At 43.9% G+C, this 23227-nt stretch overlaps 1 protein-coding gene across 1 annotated transcript; it reads left to right on the plus strand.

Moving 5' to 3' along the window:
- The first annotated feature begins 81 nt into the window (after positions 1–81).
- On the plus strand, positions 82–21249 carry mboat4 (membrane bound O-acyltransferase domain containing 4). Its single transcript, XM_067982258.1, has 3 exons — positions 82–270; positions 9411–9635; positions 20258–21249. The coding sequence occupies exons 2-3, from the start codon at positions 9442–9444 to the stop codon at positions 21234–21236; spliced, it is 1173 nt and encodes a 390-aa protein (XP_067838359.1). The 5' UTR covers positions 82–270; positions 9411–9441; the 3' UTR covers positions 21237–21249.
- Positions 21250–23227: the final 1978 nt, after the last annotated feature.

Below are 23227 nucleotides of genomic sequence, written 5' to 3' on the forward strand. Positions count from 1 at the left end.
TGTCACTTAACACAAAAACACAGAATCGTAAGCTCATTCTACCTTTTACAGTTTGTTCAGATAAATCAGCCCCGCCCCCAGAGTGAGATGGATTGCAATCCCATTTGTTTGAAGCTCCATCCCTATTAAAAACAACAAAAAGATTAATTTTGTTTAAAAGAAATGGAAGCAGAAAGTAGATGAAGGCGAATGTATTTAGTGCCAAGTTAAAGTTTATTGCTTGAGGAGGCAAAAAGATCCAATCAAAGTGTGCTGCAGTCATCAAGAAAGGTACGTGCACCTCAGTGTCCCCGCAAAACTAGTTTCTGTTTAGGTTTCGATGGATACAAGGCACATATTTCGTGTTTTGCTGGTATGTACAGCAGAATGTGAAATGCACAAACAGGTTTAGCTCATTCTGTGCTGTGCCCATTTCAGAACATCACAACAACCTTACTTCTGTAACAACAGCGATAACGTAGGAACACAGTAACAGGAGCAGGCCATTCAGTCCCTCGAACCTGTTCCACCATTTATTTAGATCATGGCAGATCTGTATCTGAACTCCATCTACCTGCCTTGGTTCCATAACCCTTGCCTTACAAAAATCTATCAAGCTTAGTATTGACATTTTCAATTGACCTGGCCTCAATAGCTTTTTTGGGGAGAGAGTTCCAGATTTCCACTACCCTTTGTGTGAAGAAGTGCTTCCAGACATCACCCCTGAACTGCCTAACTCTAATTTTAAGGATATGCCTCCTTATTCTAGACTCCCCACCAAAAGAAAAAAGTTTCTCTCCATCTACCCTATCAGTAACAACTTGCATTTATATAACTTGCATTTATGATCAAATCCTTTAATCATCTTAAGCCTCAATTAGTTCAGCCCTTAATCTTCCATACTCAAGGGAATACAAGCCTAGTCTATGCAACCTGTCCTCATAATTTAGCCCTTTTAGCCCCAGTCTCATTCTGGTGAATCTGTGCTGCACCCCCTCCAAGGCCAATATATCCTTCTTGAGGTGCGGTGCCCGGAACTGAACACAGTACTTCAGGTGGGGTCTAACCAGAGCTTTGTACAACTGTAGCATATCTTCCACCCCTTTGTATTCCAGCCCCCCTGAGATAAAATTATTTTTTGTACCTGTCCACTACCTTTTAGTGATTTCTGTACATGGACCCTTAAATCTCTCTACTCCTCCAAAGTTCCTAGCTTCTTACCATTTCAAAAAAACTCTGATATCTCTTTCTCAGGTGCAAAGTGGATGACCTCACACTTCCCACATTAAACTCCATCTGCCACAGTTTTGCCCATTCACTTAATGTCCCTTTGCAACTTTCTGCTCCCATCTACATTATTTACTGTGCCACCTAGTTTAGTGTTTTCAGCAAACTTGGATATATGACTCTCTATTCCTTCATCTAAATCATTTATAAATAGCGTGAAAATCTGAAGCCCCGGTACAGATCCCTGGATGATACCATTAGTCACATCCTGCTAATTTGAGTGTGTTCCCATTATCCCTACTCTCTGTCTCTTACCTCCTAATCAATTCCCTACCTATGTCACCTGACGAAGGAGATAATCTCCGAAAGCTTGTGATTTTCAAATAAAACTGTTGGACTATAACCTGGTGTTGTAAGATTCCTTACATTTGTCCACCCCAGTCCATCACCGGCATCTCCACATCAGGAAATACATAGAAAAGAAGCAGTAGGCACACTTACAGAAAGGCTTGAGATCAATATTACGGTTGCACTAAAGCTGATATGCATACAGGTATTGTTTTTGGCAAGGTTTGGAAATGGCTTTGATGAGGTGGCAGAAATGGGAAGCCGTATGAGTTGATGCGCACAGAGAAGTGGTGGGAAAGGGAAAGCTGTAGACAGGGCTGTTAATCAGCAGGCAGATGTGGTAGTCAAGAGAAGGTCTTCCATATCAGATTGATATGGATATTTCTTGCGAGCCAGCAATGGGTTGTGCTCTGCATCTTCTACATGCTGCACTGCTTATCTGCATGGCCGCCCTCCCCTCCTCCCCCCTCCGGGCCCTCCATAAGATGACCTCTGTTTAAGACAAGGTTGTGCACTGGACTGCAGAGCATCCCCAGACCAATCCAGGGATTTGAAGAGCACCTTCGGAATTCCAGCAGTGTCCAAAGACACTTGCCTTTCTGGTTGAAAAAGTGCAGACATGGCGGCAGCTACCGGGAAACAGAGCATTTACTTGCATGATGCGGTGCTGCTGGCCACAAATGAGGTGGACATTTGTGGAATTGGACTACAACTGAGAGGTCAGCAGTTCAAATCCCACTATGGCAAGTTGAGAAATTGAATTCAACTAAATTGATAACTTGTGGACTGGCACCAGAAAATCTGATAATGAAAACTGCTGGATTGTTCTAAATACCCAACTGATTCACTAATATCCTGCATGGAAGAGAACCTGCCACGCTTATCCGGCCTGGCTTACATGTGACTCTAGTTCACACTAGAGTTTACCAGAGGATTTCAGGAATAATTTCATGGTCTATTATGAGAGTGTATATTCCATCATTTAAACAGGGATCCTGTTGGTGTAAACCCACGGTCTATTGGGAGATTCTACATCCCATCATTTAAACAGGGACCCTATTGGTGTAAACCCATAGTCTATTGGGAGTGTACATCCCATCATTTAAACAGGGATCCTGTTGGTGTAAACCCACGGTCTATTGGGAGTGTACATCCCATCATTTAAACAGGGACCCTGTTGGTGTAAACCCATGGTCTATTGGGAGTGTACATCCCATCATTTAAACAGGGACCCTGTTGGTGTAAACCCACGGTCTATTGGGAGATTCTACATCCCATCATTTAAACAGGGACCCTGTTGGTGTAAACCCACGGTCTATTGGGAGTGTACATCCCATCATTTAAACAGGGACCCTGTTGGTGTAAACCCACGGTCTATTGGGAGATTCTACATCCCATCATTTAAACAGGGACCCTGTTGGTGTAAACCCATGGTCTATTGGGAGATTCTACATCCCATCATTTAAACAGGGACCCTGTTGGTGTAAACCCATGGTCTATTGGGAGTGTACATCCCATCATTTAAACAGGGACCCTGTTGGTGTAAACCCATGGTCTATTGGGAGTGTACATCCCATCATTTAAACAGGGACCCTGTTGGTGTAAACCCATGGTCTATTGGGAGTGTACATCCCATCATTTAAACAGAAGGACTGCAGGTGTAAACCCACAGTCTATTGGGAGAGTGTACTTCGCATCATTTAAACAGAGGGACTGCAGATATAAACCCATCATCTATTGGGAGAGTGTACATCCCATTATTTGAATTTGAATTCTATTTATTTTTATCCAAGGTTGACCCAATGTGAGGAATGTAGTTCTAAGTGAAGTACTACTGGTGCAAGGACCCATGTTCCCTGGATACAAAAAGGCTTGTTCCAAACATAACAAGAAAATGAAAATATTTCACTTTTAATGTAAGCTTCAATCAAATACTATGGATCCTGAAAGCCAATTAGCATGCCAGAAATAAGTATTATTCTCAGTAGGAATACTATGTGTCGGATGGTTCAAGCTGCTCATCTGGCACATTGCTTGTATTCCTCGCTCGAGCTGCTCAGTTACTGGGAAACAGGAACATTATTCACTCATTTCCCCTTCTTTATCAATTGACATTTTTTTCTCTCAAGTGTACAGTTGAGTGTGAATGTGTTTGTAACGTGATAGTATAGTGCTATAAATCGCGGTTTCCTTTTAGATATTGTTACTTGTACTTTAGCGTATTGTCAGTTGTAAGAATAAATTGCTCTAATTGGTTGAGTATCTCATGTAAAAACACTGTCCCAGGATGGATTTAAAGTTTTTACAGTTTGACTTAGACTTTTACCCAGTCACCATGTACCAGTTTATGAGTGTCCCACTTGCGTTTATATTCTACCACCTCTCCATCACAGGACATCTTTCTTTGACTGCAAGGTAAGTGTGTCTAAAGTTAGTCAGTGATGAGTAAGAACACATTCTATATTTTAAGCACTAAAGCTTCTTAATTCCATCCCTTACGCTCTGCAATCTGAATGTTGTGAACATTTAAATTTTCAGTCGACTAGTGGGTGACAAGGCAGGTGAAACATTTTTGGTAGGTTGAAATAATGTAGCAATAGCCATCGATGTGTGTTGCTAGGAAAGAGGTCTGGTTGGTGAAGTCAATTAAAATCTTGTGGGACATAATTATATTAGAATGGAACAAAAGGAAGCTGAGTGTTTAGTGACTTTATTTTGCAGTTTTACTGTTATATTTGTAAATCTCTAGCTTGAATATTTACACATCCAAAAGCAAACTATATAAAAAAAAGGGGGACCTGAAGAGAACTGAGAATAATCTGCAGAAAAAAACTAGCTTGGCAGATCATTTCTTTCAGTCTTTGGGTCTTAAGACAGACCGAGAAATTTACGGAGCAAACAATTTTTTTAAAATTTGACTGTAAAGTAAATCCGTTACTGCCTTTTTTAGTGCTGATCTAAAATGGAAATGAAGGTTTTCTTGCAGTGGCTGAACTTGGAGCTCAGTCTTTCACCAGTAGCTGCTTCATTTAATGTTTAAAAAAAACAGAAAGAAAAAGAAAAATAATATTTTTTATTGTTTACTGTGAAACTGTTCAACTGTTCTAAGTGCTTTAATTATATAATACAAAAAACAGAAGGAAATCTTCCGTGCCATTTCTTATGGTGAGTCAAGGGTTACGGATTGTCAGCAACATTTAGTTATTTAGTTAACTCCACTTGATACAATAGCATTTTGGTTATTTTTCAAAATTAGTTGAAGTAAAACTAGAGGCTAAAAGTTCGAGAGCTTTATTCAAGTAAAGTTTATTTTGCTTTTTTAAATAAAGGCTTTCTGCATGAGAGAAAACAGAGATCCATTTTAAATGTGACAACTGATTACACGCCTGTCGTAGCTTCTGTTTGTGTCTACACGGATACTTCACTGCAGTACTGAGGGAGTGTTGCACTGTCGGAGGTGCCGTCTTTCAGATAAGACATTAAATCAAGGCCCCATCTGCCCTCTCAGGTGGACATAAAAGATCCCAAAGCACTATTTCGAAGAAGAGCAGGGGAGCTCTCCTTGGTGTTTTGGCCAATATTTATCTCTCAACCAACATCACTAAAACAGACTATCTGGTCCTTATCTCATTGCTGTTTGTGGGACCTTGCATGCAAAAATTGGCTGCTGCGTTTCCTACATTACATCAGTGACCACATTTCAAAAGTACTTCATTAGTTGTAAAGTGCTTTGGCACATCTAGCGGTTATGAAAGGCGCTTTATAAATGCACGGTCTTTATTTCTTCTTCAAATTACAAATTCAATAAATTTCAGGAATATATAAAGCTGAGAAACAGATAAAAGGGACAGACAGAAAGAGATAAGCACAGATGTTAGTAATTTCCATGGGAGTTCTTCCAATCTCCCATTGTAGCTTCAGTGGACGATCAGCGGAAACCCTGGAAAATCCCCATGGAACTACCCAAGAGAGTCTATCCTCAACTAATTTGAGCACCTTTCTTCTTCCAAACGTATTGAATCTTTAAAACTTTTCAGACAAACAGAAAGGCTGATTCTCAACATCTGGGTTTTGTTGACAGTTAGAAAATGCAAACATTCTATTTAGTGACAGCTATGAGAGATCCTTCTAACATATCATCCCTCTTCACAGCTGTAATTGTTTCTTTAACCAACATTGCCACCCCCCACTCCTTTTTTATCCCCCTCTCTATCTCGTTTGAAAACCCTGTAACCTGGAACGTTGAGCTGCCATTTCTGCCCCTCTTTAAGCCATGTTTCTGTAATAGCTAAGATATCATACTCAGGGCCGGGACCAATATCCTTGCGGGGAGGTTTGCTAGTGCTGTTGGGGAGGCTCTCTAAATCTGCTGATTTATTTAATTTTTGTCGCTTACCTATTTTCAAGGCCTGAAGTATACAATGCTGGCAACATGGAGCAGTTTGGAGGTACTACACGGTCTGCTTCACAGGGTGATTCCTAGGGCTGGCATTATTGGAGGGACCCAGGGTTCAGCAACACTGGGACAGGGGTGGGGCTCTGACAACATTGGAAAGAAATGTTTTGGTCTGGATGCAGTGGAGGGGGGATTACTGGTGTTTAGGAGTACTGGGCAAGAGGGGGTTGTGGGGATTCCTGCACTTTGATAGCCTTAGGGGGTTTCTTTGGAATATGGCAGAGGAAGAAATTGGGGTTTTGTAGCACTGGACAATGGAATGTGGAGTCTGGTTCACTGGGTGAGTCCTAGGGCTGGAACTATTGGAGGGACCCAGGATTTGGCAACACTGGGACGGGGTGGGGCTCTGGCAAAAACGGGAAGAAATGTCTGGATCTGAATGCAGTGGAGGAAGGATTACTGGTGTCTAACAATACTGAGGGCTATGGGTACCAGAGTGTGGGCGTACTATAGGATCTGATAGTACATGGAGGGGGCGTCCCTTGATCTAGGAGCAGTGTCCTGGGGTCTGGGAGCATTGAAGTGAGTGCAGGTCTGGCAGTAGTGAGGGATGGGCTCGAGTATGCAGCATTGAGTATATTTGAACACCAAGTTTTTTTCTATGTTTCTTTAAGTAATTTTGAAGTAAAGTTGGATTTTTTTAAAGTATTTTTGAAGTTTTTTGACTTTATAATTTTTTTTTAACAAAGTTGCAGACTGGGCCTCAGAAACCTACAGGGTCTTCCTTGGGTTTCCCCATTTCTTGGCTTTCAGAAGGATGACAAAGAGGATCAGCAAAAGAAAGAAATAACTAACTTGCATTTATATAGCGCTTTTCACGATCTCAGGACATCCCAAAGCGCTTCACAGGCAATAAAGTACTCTATGAAGTGTAGTCACTGTTATAATGTAGGAAACGCGGCAGCCAATTTGCGCACAGCAAGGTCCAGCTGTGAGATAGGCTAATCTGTTTTAGTGATGCTGGTTGAGGGCTAAATATTGTCCAGGACATTCTTTGAATCTTTTACATCCACCTGGGAGGGCAGACGCAGCCTCGGTTTAATATCTCATCTGAAAGACGGGACCTCTGACAATGTAGCACTCCCTCAGTACTCATTGATGTGTCAGCCTTTATTATGTGCTCAACTCTGGAGTGAAGCTTGAACCCATGATCTTCTGACTCAGAAGTCAGGGTGCTACCACTGAGCCAAGGCTGACATAGTAGGACCATTGCAGAGATGCTAGGCTGAAGAGGCACCGTAGGTGGTCTCTGGTCCCTACCCACTGATACCTACAGCTTCCTGTCTGCAGATCCAGGTGGACTAAGAATGACCCCACAGCAATGCTTTAGAAGGAGTCCCTCACAAATCAGTAACTGAGTTGTGCCAGCTGTCAATTTCCCCTTTAAGAAGAAAGTAGAGTGAAGGCACTCTGTATGGCATCATGTGGAATGGATGAAAGTTTCAGAAGACATTCCTTAATAGGGGTGAGAACAGGTGCTGGTAATGAAATGCCTTCCACTGCTTCCCTACATGTTCAGTTGTGAGGAAAGGAGAAGAAAGGGCATGTAGGTGGTAAGTTGCAGATGGTTTTCAAAGCAGCGAGGGCAGGGTGGCTGCAATTGAGAAAGATACTTATGGCAATACACTGTTACAAGGTGTGACTGCCTCCCGTTACCTTGTATGCCCTAGACAGGTCAATGACCTTCTTCGGCTACTGAGTAGCCATGCAGGGGTTGCTGAAGGTGGCAATTACTGCTAAGGTGGCCTCCTTCCACTAGGCCTGGACCATGCCATTCATGGGCCTCCTTCCCTCAGGACCAAAAAGCTGGGTTCTCCTTTGCTGGATTGCAGACAACAACACTCCAACTGAAGAGTCTTTCATTTTGTGGACTTGGTGCCCTGAAGAAGCACCAGCCTCAGACGTTGCAGAGAGACACGTTGTTGTAGCCTCAAAATAGCTGCCTTGATTCTTTAAGCTGCATTTACCTCACCCCTTGAGGTTGACTGCATTGAGTGCACAAATAGCGCTGGGAAACCACAATGAATACTTAATGAAGGTACACTAGGGAAATTGGGCTTATTCTCAGTGGAGTTATACTGATGGGCATGAAATCCACCACTGAGGAAAATTTAACTATGTATTTCAATCCCTAGATCTCTCAGTTAATTCATACCCATATCTTTCCATTGAGTGTATACTCCCATTCCTTATTTTTTTCTCCCAAAATGTATTATCATACATGTGTGTGTGTGTCAGTGTAAGTCAATGAGTAAGAGTTGGCATGAGAGCATGTATATCTGTGTGTCAATATATGAGAGTTTGTAAATGTGTCTATACATATGTGTGACTACATACAGTATGTACGTGTGTGTGTGTGTATGTGTTTCTATCTCTGTGTGAGTGCATGGCTGTGTGAGTGTGTGTGTGTCTATATTTGTGCCTGTAGGTGAGCATATGGGAGTAATTTTAAGCCCCAAGAATGGGTGGGTTGGGGCGGGTGGGCAGGAAAAATAGTGGAATTTTGGAGCGGGACTGCATCCCAGGTCCAACGAGACAACTTCCGGGTTAGCCCCGGGGGTGGGGTGGGTTCGATGCGTGTGCACAACAGACATCCAGAAGTCCAGTCCCCACTTAAAGCTGCGGGCCGATACTTAAAGGGGCAACGCACCTCATTGCGATAGTTGAGGTACAATAATGTTTTGTGTATTACAAAAGTAAAACAAATTTAACCTTACTTGTTCGAGTTTCCCATCGCTTCCGATTTATGTGAGGTGAAAGTAGGCGGGCAGGGCCAGATCCACGAGGTGAGTGCCTTTAGTGCACTGTGGGCCCGGAGGAGCAGGAGTGCTTCTTCCAGGCCCAACATGCTCACCTGGCCGATAGGACCCCTGCGATTGGCCGACCTCCCCCCCCGATCCCCCTCCCCCACCCCCTGATGCTGGACCCCACCCCTCCGATCTTATCCAACGCCCATCTGATGTTGTCCACATCACCCCACCTCCCCCACCCCTCCGATTTCTTCCAGGGCCCACGATCTCTCTCTCCCTCCCCCCACCCCCTCTCTGATTCACAGCTCCTTTCCCAATCTGGCTGCCTGGCGCGTGGGGAACCCAAAAGCCCAAATACTCACCTACAGTTGAGTTGCGATCACAGATTGCAAAGCACTCATTTGGCTTCCGGGTTCCCCACGCAAATATCTAAAGACGGGCTCGGTGCTCAACTGCCAACTGAAATCATGCCCCATGTTTGTGTGAGTGCATATGTGTGCGTGTGTTTGTTCATGTATCTCTGTACGTGTGTGGGTGCGTGTGTGTGTCCTTTTAGAAAATTCCACTGATAACAAGGTGCCAAGGTACACAATAAAGTAGGAATTTGTGTGGGCTTAATTCAAACAACAGAATTTGTCATATCTCTCCAGATACACGTTCCTTCTGTTCGGAGGACTTCTTATGGCGATTGTTTCCATGGGAGCTTATGCCGTTCTGGTGCTCATACCTGCTGTTCTCTCAGTGGTACTCATACACTCCCTGGAGCCCAGAACTGTTCACAGGTGGACCTTCCTCACTCAGATGGGGTGGCAGACCCTCTGCCATCTCTGGCTACACTACAAAGATTATTATCTACAAGAAGCAACAGACATTAAGTAAGTCTGCAACTTTTAAACACTTGTTACAAACATCACTTGGTGATTAATTTGTCCATTACCTAGCTCTAGTGTTGCTCTCTCCTGGTTCTATAACTATGTTCTCCTTGCTCTCCCCTGGTTTTATTAGTTTCCCACTGTATCTGTCCTGCTGTCTCCTGGTTCTTTGGATCCTTCGTTTTACATTTTTGTCTCCAACCCAACGTTCTCCCAACTTTATCTCCATTATCTCCTTGCCACCCATGGTGAAGCCTCTATGTACACCAGTGTTTGAAATAGCTTACCAACGCTGATGTCCAGGCACCTGCTTGTCGGAGATCCAGCATGGTTACTGGGACTGCTGAGGGCTTGGGCACTCAGACTTCACAGATCCAGTGTTCAAATGAAGATTTCTTTTATTACAGGATAGTCTAGATGAGATAACCATCTCCGTGAAAAGCTCACTGTAAATTCTGGGGATAAATGCAGTGATGTCCAGCAGATCTCAAGGAATGGTGGTATCTTTGCACTGACCTTTGAAAGGTGCACAGTGAGGCCTACCAGTTGGCTCATGCATCCAGTGTTCAAACAGAGGCCACGTTTCCTTCATCTGCATATGTCTGCCCACAGGTAGAATTACATAGAAATTACTTCACTGAAACAAGCTGTTCGGCCCAACGAGTCCATATTAGTGTTTATCCTCCACATCAGCAGTAATCCTAATCCTACGTGTTCACCTTGTTCCCACATCCCTTTATCTTTTCCTTCAACCTATTCTTAAAAATTGACTGTCTCAATCATTAACCACAACGTCACAGCCTCTGTGTAAAAAAAAAGATTCTCCTGCTCTCTGTCCTAAATCCCTTACGTTTAATCTTACATCTCAAGCCCTCAACCGCTGGAAACAGTCTGTTTCTATCTACTCTGTCCCATTCCTTCCTCATTTTAATTACCTCGTACTTTGCTTCATGGACTCTGGTGGGGAGGCAGGGATGTGGCAGAACTGTCCTGCATCTGAAAAATCAGCAGAGAGTGGAGCAAAAAGCCCAGGCTAAGGAGTTTAAAATCCAGCAGCAGTCAGAGTCATGTACCCAACCTAACTCAACACAAATATTGCAAAGCTTTGATCAGTTATCTCTGGAAAAAAAATTGATGATGGAGGAAACAAGACACACACTTAAACCATAAACATGCTGGTCCAGGTGTGACTGGTCCAGTTAAACTCCTTGTAAATTTAGATGGCAGTTATTTAAATCCAACAAGTCCTGGTTACTGTTTGAGGCGTTATTCAATTAGGTAGAAATGTTCAAATCACTGAGTCGGTTTGGAAGCATCAGAGAGGCAGATCAACTCTGACAGATCCTGCAGCTGGAAAGTATAAAAACAGAATAACTGCGTATATAACGGCTAACTACAAAACAATAGCTTCGCGTGGAAATTGCACCCATTTATTTTCTTTCAGGAAGCTGGTTAGTATAATGTCTACGGTGAATATATATGTGTGTTCTATTATGCAGCAGGCTTGCTCTCATTAAGCCTTCATTTACATTAAGATCGGGCTTCCACTAGTTTGTGGGGAATGCAAGGTCATCACTGTGTCCCAGTAACAACAGGGACATGGCACCATCTGCAGGCACAGAGCCATTGGAAGTATCCTCCGGCACCAAGGGGAAATAAACAAAGAGAAAATAAAACCGTCAATGAAACAGAATGGGGCCAAAATAAACAACGCTCCAAAATTAATATAATAGAAGAGAATGAAAAAGTAAAAAAAAAACACTTTAAAAAATAGTACTTACCAATCCAAGGTTTATTCTGCTTTAAGAGGGAATGCTGGGTAAGGAAGTCCCATGTTAATTTAAACAAATTGTGAAAGGTTAATGAGGCTCACTTCATGGAGGAGCAAATGAGGGCTTGGAGAGCAAATTGCAGCAGTGGTGGATTCTCATTGGCAGTTGGTGTTCTCACTCTGCCACTGACCTGCCAATGGGAGGAACATTTAGCCCTATGTATCTGTTTGTCAGTTCCAGTAACTACGGGATTCTCTGCACTCGTGAGTCCTGGCTCCTTCTGCGGCCGCTGCGGATGGTCATCACCCGCCCCCCCCTTCTCTCTTACTACACTATCACTGTGCCCCAAACTCTCTAACAGTGACTCTTGGGTGACCACATTCTGGAGATTAAGATCAAGAAAGCCTCTCATCCTCACTGATGCTGTAGAGTGCAGCCAATTGCTGCACCAGCAGAGATCCTCCATGCCAGAGACTCAACTTTTCAACACTTAGTGCAAATGTGCTGCCCCTGGATACACTGTGGATCCATGATAGACTACATATCACACTCTGTACACAATACAAGGATTCCCTCCACTGCTATCCCTCTGCGTGTCTAACTTAAAGATGTCGATAGTGTGAGTCTGCACTCCCAGTATCACAAAGCTGTCATAATGATCAAACTCTGCGTGCTCACTTCACACAAGTATTCATTGTAGAAAGAAAATCCTGCATCTCGCTGCTGAACCACTTAAGCTAAACTCAAGCTTAAGTGCTTTTCCCATCCTTCTGGCCTCTTGCAGCTCCAATACAGAAGTTGATGTATCTGGATTAAAAAGGCCAGATTGTGTGTGGTCAGCAAGCCACATCATGAAATCCCTCATGTTAGTCCTGCTAAAAGTACCACGCTTAGTAACGTGGGGTGCTTGTTTTACACAGGCATCAGTTAAATCCAGTGATATTGAAACATTGACGATGGCAAGTGAGACACTACCGCATCACTACCACATCATTTAAATATGTTTGATGGGGACCCTTAGGAACATAGGAACAAGAGTAGGCCATTCAGCCCCTCGAGCCTGTTCTGTCATTCAGTGAGATCATGGCTGATCTGTATCCTAACTCCATCCACCCACCTTGGCTCCATATTCCTTGTTACCCTTGGCTAGCAAAGATCTATCAATCTCAGATTTAAAATTATTATTTGGCCTAGCATCTACTGCTTTTTGTGGGAGTTCCACACTTCTACCACCTTTTGCGTGAAGAATTGTTTCCTAACTTCTCTCCTGAATGGCCTGGCACTGATTTTAAGGTTATGTCCCCTTGTCCTAGACTCCCCCACCAGTGGAAAAAGTTTCTCTCTATCTACCCTATCAATTCCTTTCAAAATCCTAAAAACCTCAATCAAATCACCTCTTAGCCTTCTATATTCCAAGGAATACAAACCTAGTTCATGTAAACTCTCCTCATAATCTAACCCTTGGAGCCCTGGTAACATTCTGGTGAATCTGCGCTGCACTCTTTCCAAGGCCAATATATCCTTTCTATGGTGCGGTGCCCAGAACTGTACACAGTATTCCAGATGTGAACTAACCAGGGCTTTGTACAGCTGTAGCAAAACTTCCTCCCCTTTATATTCTAGCCCTCTTGTTATAAGGGCTAACATTCCATTAGCCTTTTTGATTATTTTTTGTACCCGACTACTACATTTTAGTGATCTGTGTACATGGACCCCTAAATCTCTTTGGACCTCCTCTGCTCCTAGCTTTTCACCATTTAAAAAATACTCGGATCAATCCTTTTTGGTCCAAAACGAATGACCTCACTCTTACTTGTGTTGAAATCCATCTGCCACAGTTTTGCCTGCTCACTTAATCTATCAATGTCTCTTTGTTACTTTATGCTCCCGTCTGCACTACTTACCATGCCACCAATCTTTGTGTCATTGGCAAACATGGATATACAACTTTCTATTGTGTTATCTAAGTATTTAATAAATATAGTGAATAAATGAGGCCCCAGCACAGATCCTTATGGGACACCACTAGTCACTTCCTTCCAATTTGAGTACATCTCATTAGCCCTACTCTCTGCATTCTACCACCTAACCAATCTCCAAACCAGGTCAATAATTTGCATTCAATTCCTATGTCCAGTGGAAGCACTGCTAGAAAACACGTCAGACGCAAAAGTGGGTAGGAGCTAGCATAACAATTCCCCGTCCCATTTGATGCTCCCACCACAGCAGTTACACCTGAAAGTCCAGCAGTATGAAGGGGAAAATCCCGACTGTACTCTCCGGTTGTGGTTATATATCCTAGCATTCTATGAGCTTTTCAATTGCTTCACCACACTGTCAGCACGCCGAAAGTGATGTGTCTACAAGTTAGTGTGTATTTGTAAAACTCATTCAGGAACCCAGCTGAATCTTCTCTGATGAAATGGGGAGGTTAAGTTGTGTTGCATCTGTCTTATTCAATGATGGGAGAAAGGGCTTTCAGGTACTCTTGAGTGACATTGGTGCTCGCTTTGAATTGACTGGCTAGCTGAGGAAGTCGCTGGGACAGAGCAAGAGAGGGCAGATGACAGGAACATAGGACCAGAAGTAGTCTATTCAACCCCTTGAGCCTGTTCTGCCATTCAATTAGATCACGGCTGATCTCTATCTTAACTCCATTTACCTGCCTTGGTTCCATATCCCTTAATACCCTTGCCTAACAAAAATCTATCAATCTCAGTTTTGAAATTTTCAATTGACACAGTCTCAACAGCTTTTTGAGGGAGAGAGTTCCAGATTTCCACTACCCTTTGTGTGAAGAAATGCTTTCTGACATCAGCCCTAAACGACCTAGCTCTAATTTTAAGGTTATGCCCCCTTGTTCTGGACTCCCCCACCAGAGGGGGGAAAAAAAAGCTACTGTCAGAAGTGGAGTCAAACCCATACTCCTAGAATCCATAAGCATTATCAGTCCTTGAACCTGGCACCTTAGACCACGTGGCCATCCTGACAATGAGGTGTAATAGGAAGGGAAAAGTCATTCAAGACGGGCAATGTTGAGTTTTCATTTTCTAAATCTATGAGGGGGGGTACTACGGTCAGAAAGTTCAAATTTTGTGGGGGCGTAAAACCAGTAGTGTTGGATCAGCAGCCCATTATATACCCAACCCGATTTCCCTTTCCAATGGAGAGGAAAATTGTGTGGTGTGTGGAACAGGCAGCCAATCCGATGGAGAGGAAAATTGTGCGGTGTGTAGAACAGGCGGCCAATCCGATGGAAAGGAATATTGTGCGGTGTGTAGAACAGGCAGCCAATCCGATGGAGGGGAAAATTGTGCGGTGTGTGGAACAGGCGGCCGATCCGATGGAGGGGAAAATTGTGCAGTGTGTAGAACAGGCAGCCAATCCGATGGAGGGGAAAATTGTGCGGTGTGTGGAACAGGCGGCCAATCCGATGGAGGGGAAAATTGTGCGGTGTGTGGAACAGGCGGCCGATCCGATGGAGGGGAAAATTGTGCAGTGTGTAGAACAGGCGGCCGATCCGATGGAGGGGAAAATTGTGCAGTGTGTGGAACAGGCGGCCGATCCGATGGAGGGGAAAATTGTGCAGTGTGTGGAACAGGCGGCCGATCCGATGGAGGGGGAAATTGTGCAGTGTGTGGAACAGGCGGCCGATCCGATGGAGGGGAAAATTGTGCAGTGTGTAGAACAGGCGGGCGATCCGATGGAGGGGAAAATTGTGCAGTGTGTAGAACAGGCGGCCGATCCGATGGAGGGGAAAATTGTGCAGTGTGTGGAACAGGCGGCGATCCGATGGAGGGGAAAATTGTGCAGTGTGTGGAACAGGCGGCCGATCCGATGGAGGGGAAAATTGTGCAGTGTGTGGAACAGGCGGCCGATCCGATGGAGGGGAAAATTGTGCAGTGTGTGGAACAGGCGGCCGATCCGATGCCGCCAATTTTTATTCTCCCGGTAAAGTTGAAGATTCTGACTACATCTGAGATTCATCTTCACCGATGAAGAATTATCACTGAACCTATCACTGACCACCAACAACTTCCAAATAGAGATCAGATTCCGCATGGTTGGAAATTATTTAGAATAAAGAAGTCTACGATGTCAAATTATTGGGACAAAAATGCATTAGCAGAGATTCAATCAACACCAGTGGATCTTAAGGAAGCTAGTATAGGGCAGCCAAATCACACTTCAATGGGACTGCTCCACCTTTAGCAAGTACTGGGGCTAGAGCCATGGGACGCAGGCTGCAGTCTAACAGCTAGGGCTGGACCGGCCGAAACCACTACACATCATGAGGCACACTGTGGAAGTGCTTGGTCTAGTTACTGATGAGTGCGATCCTTAGGCTGGTAAACCAATACTGACTTATGTATGTGCACCCAGATTAAATGAGATTGAGAGGAAGTAGAGCAGCTCTATCTATGACAAATATAACTTTGCAAGTGCATGATATTTGGAGTTCATTATTACCTCACTCGTGCTGGAGAGCTTAATACACTGAGGTGGAGGATTTCCATGGGGTTCTCCTGATCTCCTGCCATAACTTCCACGGAAGCTCGATGAAATCCTGGAGAAACTGCATAAATGGCCATTTCCCCAGGGTTTCCATTGATCTTCCACCAAAGTTACAGCAAGAGATCAGGAGACCCTCCAGGGAAATTCCAAGCATGAGTGTTTGACCCCGATTTTAAAAGGGGGGCAGGAATATTGTACACGTGCCCCAAAACGGGTGGCGCACCCGGAAAGTCTGGGGTCGTGGATGCCCTGCTGATCTTAATGGCAGAGTCTCATTTAAATAAAAGTTAATGGAGTCTAGCCTGACACCCGGCCAGATCCACTACCTGGCTGGCGGACAGGAGCAGGAATATGGCAGCAGGCGGTCGCAGCCGGGGGCCCATAGGAAAGGTTCCCAGCAATCAGTGGGAGGAGCGGTCTGGAGGCGATCAGGGAATGGGGGAGTGTTCCACCATGATCGGGGGGAGGCCAGGGCTGGAAGATCCAAGGTCTCCTTGCAGGACTTGGGGGGAGCACGCCTGCTCCTCCTGGCCCACAATGAGTTCTGACAGAAGTAATTTTTTCAACTTACCTTGGCCTTTTCCGGCCAGTCGGCGCCTCCCGCTGTGGTTCTGCTGTCGGGCTGCAGACAGTGCTGGATTCCCCTTGACTTTTAGTTAAGGTCATGTCATAGTGCCGATGACGTCATCAGGCTGCAACTTTTGAATGTAAATTAGACCCCGGCCTGCCTGTAGCAGGTGCCTCGGCCAACTTGAAAGTCGATGAAGATAAGATGGTGCCGGGCGGGAACGGAGTGACCTCAGGCTGGTAAGTCGACTCGGCCCAATTTTAATCCCTCCCACGCACATTCTTGCTGGGCGAGGGGGTTAAAATCCCAGCCTTTATGTTTGTGGATTGGGGGGGACTATCAACTCCAAAAGGAAAGTTTCAAGTTTTCTTACTTTTTGGTTGATAACTGTAAATGTAACAACACTGGGTTCCAACAAATAGATGTCAAGGATCCAGACAAATCCTTAACCCTTTCACCTTAACTCCTCACTAGGTGACAAGTTAACAGCATTAGATAGCCAGTCTATTGAATGGATTAAAGTCTATGGGCTCATGGTTAGCAATGTTTCCAGAACTTATATGACCATGTCCTTTTGAGCAGTGTGGTTAAGTTGATCTTCTTCCTCCCCTGGGATGGTAGCATCAACTTCTGGAATGTTGAGTTGATGAGCCCCTTCCGTGGCAGAGTTATCTGTTCCACTTGGATACTCTGCTCTGACTGAATCCACCTCACCCACGAGTGCCTGTCCCTTAGCTCGCTAGTTTAACTCTCACCTTCCTTGATCTCAGACGACTTGTACAGTTGAGTGACACATTTATCTCAGCATGTAACTGGCAGGTACAGCTGTACAATCTGAATTCTATAACCTCCTACTCTCTGTCCTGGATATGTGTTGTGCTTGTAAAAGGTGCCATTCTGCATCTGCTAGGTAAAGATTACTACTGAAGAAGATTAGAGAAGAAAAAGAGAGTCTTCTTTTAACAAACAAAGAGAATCTAAGAGAGTGTGAGAGAATCTGCTCAGAGTTGTGCCAAGGACCCTCTTACATACTTTAAATTCAAAGAAAACCCTTTCCAATCTGGGTAACACATGCATCAGGAGGTTTTACCTCTTCTGGTGTCAATCATTTCTAACAGTAAATGAGGCATGGATACATCGATTATACTTCTACTCCCCTAACTTCTCAGTCTTTCTCTTTAACAAAGCAAGACATGACATATTTAAGTACCCCTAACAATGTTCTGTTTAAATAAACCTTCTTTCTTTTAGTTATTTTCGATTTCCCAGTATTTAGTTTAACCACTGACTCCATATTGTGCAGCTACCTTTAAGCTGAAACTTCATTTTGAGAACACATTTAAGTCTATTTGTTTTACTTGTTTTCAGGATATGGGCATCGCTCGCAAGGCCGGCATTTATTGCCCATCCTTAGTTGCCCTTGAGAAGGTGGTGGTGAGCCTTCTTCTTGAAACGCTTCAGTCCATTTGGTGAAGGTGCTCCCACAATGCTGTTAAGTAGGGAGTTCCAGGATTTTGACCCAGTGATGATGAAGGAACGGTGATATACGTCCAAGTCAGAATGGTGTGTGACTTGGAGGGGAACCGGGAGGTAATGGTGTTCCCATGCACCTGTTGCCCTTGTCCTTCTAGGTGGTGCAAGTCATGGGTTTGGGAAGAGCTGTCGAAGAATCCATGGCGAGTTTCTGCAGTGCATCCTATAGATAGTGAACACTGCAGCTATGGTGTACCGACGGTGGAGGGCATAGATGTTTGAGGTGGGGATTGGGCTGCTGATCAAGCGGATTGCTTTGTCCTGGATGGTGTTGAGCTTCTTGAGTGCTGCTGCAGCGGCCCCCATCCAAACAAGTGGAGAGTATTCCATCACATTCCTGACTTGTCAGTGTTGGCTGGGGCTCAGTAGTATCATTCTTGCCTCTTTGTCAGAAGGTTGTGGGTTCAAGTCCCACTCGAGCACAAAATCCAGGCTGACATTCCAGTGCAGTGCTGGGGGAGTGCTATACTAAAGGTGGTGCCGTCTTTTGGATGTGACATTAAACTGAGGCCCCACCTGCCCTCTCAGGTGGATGTAAAAGATCCCATGGCATGATTTCGAAGAAGAGCAAGGAAGTTATTCCCAGTGTCCTGGCCAATATTTATCCTTCAACCAACATCACTCAAACAGATTATCTGGTCATTATCACATTGCTGTATATGGGAGCTTGCTGTGTGCAAATTGGCTGCCATATTTCCTACATTACAAGTGACCACACTTAAAAAGTACTTCTTTGGCCATAAAGTGCTTTGGGATGTCCTGAGGTGAAAGACACTATTTAAATGTAAGTCTTTCCTTTTTCTTTCTTATGCCTTGTAGGTGGTGGAGAGGTTTTGGGGAGTAAGAAGGTGATCCATTCACCACAGAATACCCAGTCTCTGATCTGCTCTAGTAGCCATGGAAATAATGTGGCTGGTCCAGTTAAGTTTCTGGTCAATGGTGACCCCCATGATGTTGATGGTGAGGTATATGGCGATGGTAATGCCATTGAATGTCAAGGGTAGGTGGTTAGACTCTCTCTTTTATGGAGATGGTCATTGCCTGGCTCTTGTTTGGCACAAATGTTACTTGCCATTTATCCGCCCACGCCTGGATGTTGTCCAGGTCTTGCTGCATGCGGGCACGGACTGCTTCATTATCTGAGGAATTGCAAATGGAACTGTGCAATCATCAGAGAACAGCCCCACTTCTGACCTAATTGATGAAGCAGCTGAAGATGGTTGGTCCTAGGACACTGCCCTGAGGAAGTCCTGCAGCAATGTCCTGGGCTGAGATGATTGGCCTCCAAAAACCATAACCATCTTCCTTTGTGCTAGGTATGGCTCCAGCAACTGGAGAGTTTTCCCCCTGATTCCCATTGACTTCAGTTTTACTAGGTCACCTTGATGCCGCACTTGGTCAAATGCTGCCTTGATGTCAAGGGCAGTCACTCTCACCTCACCTCTGGAATTCAGCTCTTTTGTCCATGTTTGGACCAAGGCTGTAATGAGGTCTGGAGCCGAGTGGTCCTGGTGGAACCCAAACTGGGCATCGGTGAGCAGGTTATTGGTGAGTAAGTGCCGCTTGATAGCACTGTCGACGACACCTTCCATCACTTTGCTGATGATTGAGAGTAGGCTAATAGGATGGTAATTGGATGGGTTGGATTTGTCCTGCTTTTTACAGGGTAATTTCCCTACATAACCAACTCAATGATCCTGCACTAAATGAAATAGAAAAGGTTAATCCTGAGCATTATTTTGAGTTAAATCACAACTGCAGAATAAGGAGACACAGGTATAAACTAGTCGAAGGAAAATTCAGGACTGATGACAGAAAGCACTTTGTCACACAAACAGAACATTTATACCTGGAATGGGCTTGGAGTGGGCGGGGGAGGGCTGGAGGCAAAAAGAGTTAGACTGTGTGATTGGAGAACTGCAGGTTTCTATGAGGATGAGGTGGGTTGGAAAACCTCCCTTATCTGTACATGTGAAAGGGAATATCAATTCTTTTACAGATTGTGCATATGTATAGTTGCATTGTATGAATTTAGTGTAACTGATTGGGGGAAGGAGGTCAAGAGCGATGGGAAAAATATCTTATATTTATATATTTTATCTAATGCTCCCTTCCAGTATTTTATGCATTTGGATTTTTTTTGACAAGAATTATTCCAGCAACAATGTAATTTACTATTGTACAAAAATCAGTTAATACATCACTATTGAGAGGACTATGCTTGGTTTCACATTCAGGTTCATAATAGCGCTGTCATCTCTGATGCTGTTAACACAAAGAGTAACATCAATGTCATTGGATGTTCATGAAGGTGAAATCGCGATTCCAGCTAGAATTATGCAGCAAAGCCGCTTCGGCTCGAAACATCTCTTCTCTTCTTTACCATACTTTGGCTACATGCTGTATTTTCCTGCACTACTTGGAGGGCCTCTGTGTTCTTTTCAAATGTTCAAAATTCACGTGGAGAATCTTAAAAAGTCTGATCAGAAATACCCTGTCAATCCCTTGTGGCCATTTTTTAAAAAGTGCACCTTATTTTTCTTGCTGGATATGTTGAGAATGTTTGTAAGAAACTGTATTCGTATTATAGAGCACAGTGACCAAGGGGTCCTTCAATGGGATGTTCTTAAGGATATTTTATTGATTTGGACTACAGCTTTGATGTTCAGATTAGCATATTACTCTCAATGGCTTCTTAGTGAATCTCTTAACAATTTAGTTGGCCTGGGATTGGACAAAAATCGGGTTGGAAAAGCTACTCTCTCCGATGCTGATATCTGGACACTCGAGACAACCAATAAGATATCAGAGTTTGCTCGAACATGGAACAAAACCACAGCTGTTTGGCTGAGGAGGATGGTGTTTGAACGCAGCAAAGTCCAGCCTCTACTGTCAACATTCGCCTTTTCAGCTTGGTGGCATGGCCTTCACCCTGCCCAGGTGTTTGGATTTATCTTGTGGGCTGCTACAGTAAAGGCAGACAATCATCTTCACCGCTATATGGGCCCACTTATTGCGAGATCAAGGTTCCTGGGGATATTCTATAAAGTCCTGACATGGATGCAAACACAGCTGGTAACTGCATACATTTTGGTAGCTGTGGAACTGCGGAGTCTTTCTTGTGTGTTGGTGCTGTGCAAGTCTTCTTGTGCTGTCTGCCCATTACTGTATGTACTGATGTTAATAGGTATGCCAAACAGGTTAAGGGAAAATTAAAGACCATTGTCAGTTTACCACATGCTCCACATGTCTGCTCCATATTCCTTTCATCTAAACAAGGCAGTGTAACTTTTCAAATCATCTGCACTTTGCCATAATAAGTGTGTAGGCTATGGACTGCACTGAGCAGTTTTCGTGAATTGGAAACAAAATATTGGGCCAAATCTTGCTGGAGTGGGACATCGTTAGTTAGGCTTTTTCCTGCATTCTTCAGCTCAAAAATGTTTTGCGCTGTAACTTGCTGGAAGTGCGAGCGGTTAACGGCATAGCGAGGGCAAAAGGGGCATCTGGGACCTTAGTGAACGGCAGGACCAACAGTCTATCTCCTTAAGCAATGAGATTTAAGGATTGAGAAAGAAACAAAGGAGGGTGAATTAGAGTCATATCAGGTACAGAAAGAGAAATAAAGAGAGGGAAAGAAAGACTGGATTAAAAGAGAGACAAAAGAGACAGAAAGGAAAAGTAAGAAAAAAAAATTAAAAATTAAAAATTTTAATTTCTTTAAATCTCTAAGATAGGGATGTCTTGCAAGCAAATAATAGTATTAAAGCCTTGCATCAGGTATAGGTGCAGTGTCAGAAGTAAGTTAAGCAGCAAAGCGACACTGCCAACGATGTTCTCCTTAAAGTTGATTTCCCATTCTGGGACTTCCCACAGCATATTGACAGCAACACTGGTACCCCATTAAACATGAAACCATTCGGGTGGCCATATGCACATATCACTAAAATATAGTGAACAGGTACGTAAAGTAATCAAAAAGGCTAATGGAATGTTGGCCTTTATCTCAAGGGGGCTAGAATACAAAGGGGAGGAAGATGTGCTTCAGTTGTACAGAGCCTTGGTCAGGCCCCATCTGGAGAACTGCATTCAATTTCAGGCACCAAATCTCAGGAAGGATGTGTTAGCCTTGGAGGGGGTAGAGTGCAGATTCACCAGAATGATGCCATGGCTTCGAGGGTTAAAAAATGAGGACGGGTTGCATAAACTTGGTTTGTATTCCCTTGAAGGTTGAGGGGTGATCTAATCAAGGTCTTTAAAATGATAAAAGGATTCAATAGGGTTGATACAGAGGAACTATTTCCTCTGGTGGGGGAATCCAGAAGCAGGGGGCATTATCTTAAAATTAGAGCTAGGCCATTTAGGAGTCATTTTCACACAGAGGGTAGTGGAAATCTGGAATTCTATCCCCCAAGAGGATGCTGGAGGTGAATTGAAAATTTCAAGACTGAGGTCGATAGATTTTTGTTGGGTGAGGGTGAGACCAGGCATACAAGGTTGACCAACAGCTGAAGTGGGGCCCAGCTGCCATTCCAGGCCTGGAGATCATGCTCAGGGCCACTGAAGAGGAACTGCTTTTTTAAGAAAATAAAATTAAATGCGAGGAGTGGGGCGCTTACAGATGTTTCTATGGGGGCACCTGGCAACACCCTGGCTGACCACTAATCACAGATGTGATGACCTCTTTGGCAGGTGGACATCCTAGATGTGCCCGTCACTGTCATGGAAAAGAGAGGACCTCCTCCTGACCTCATGAATGTTAGCAAGTGCATCTCAAAAAGTACAGTACTTCATCAACTGTACAGCACCAGTCCTGGGTTGTGAAAGATGCTGTATCAAAGCAAGTTCTTTCTTTATCTTTCTTTCACTGTTACATTTCTTTTATTTATGTTTATCTCAGAGCTGAAAAAAAAATGTAAATGGTAGAAATTCTGGAAGGACTGTACATTATTCAAGTTCAGAGGATGTTTGTGAATAAAAGTCCCTTATTCAAGCAGAACATTTTAGTAACATTAACTATTCGTGCAGAGGTATCTGGGAAAGTAAAACACTCTTGTGTCTAGAATGCATCGAGTCACATTCCAGACATTACACACGGGAAGTCACAATTTGTTACAGATGCAAAACAACCTTAAAAGAAAGTCAGTCATTGACCTGGGGTCTGATTGACCTAAGGAGTTTATAAGTAAGTGCAATTACCTGAATTT

Source organism: Heptranchias perlo, chromosome 4 (assembly GCF_035084215.1).
Source record: "Heptranchias perlo isolate sHepPer1 chromosome 4, sHepPer1.hap1, whole genome shotgun sequence".
Lineage (NCBI taxonomy): Eukaryota > Metazoa > Chordata > Chondrichthyes > Hexanchiformes > Hexanchidae > Heptranchias > Heptranchias perlo.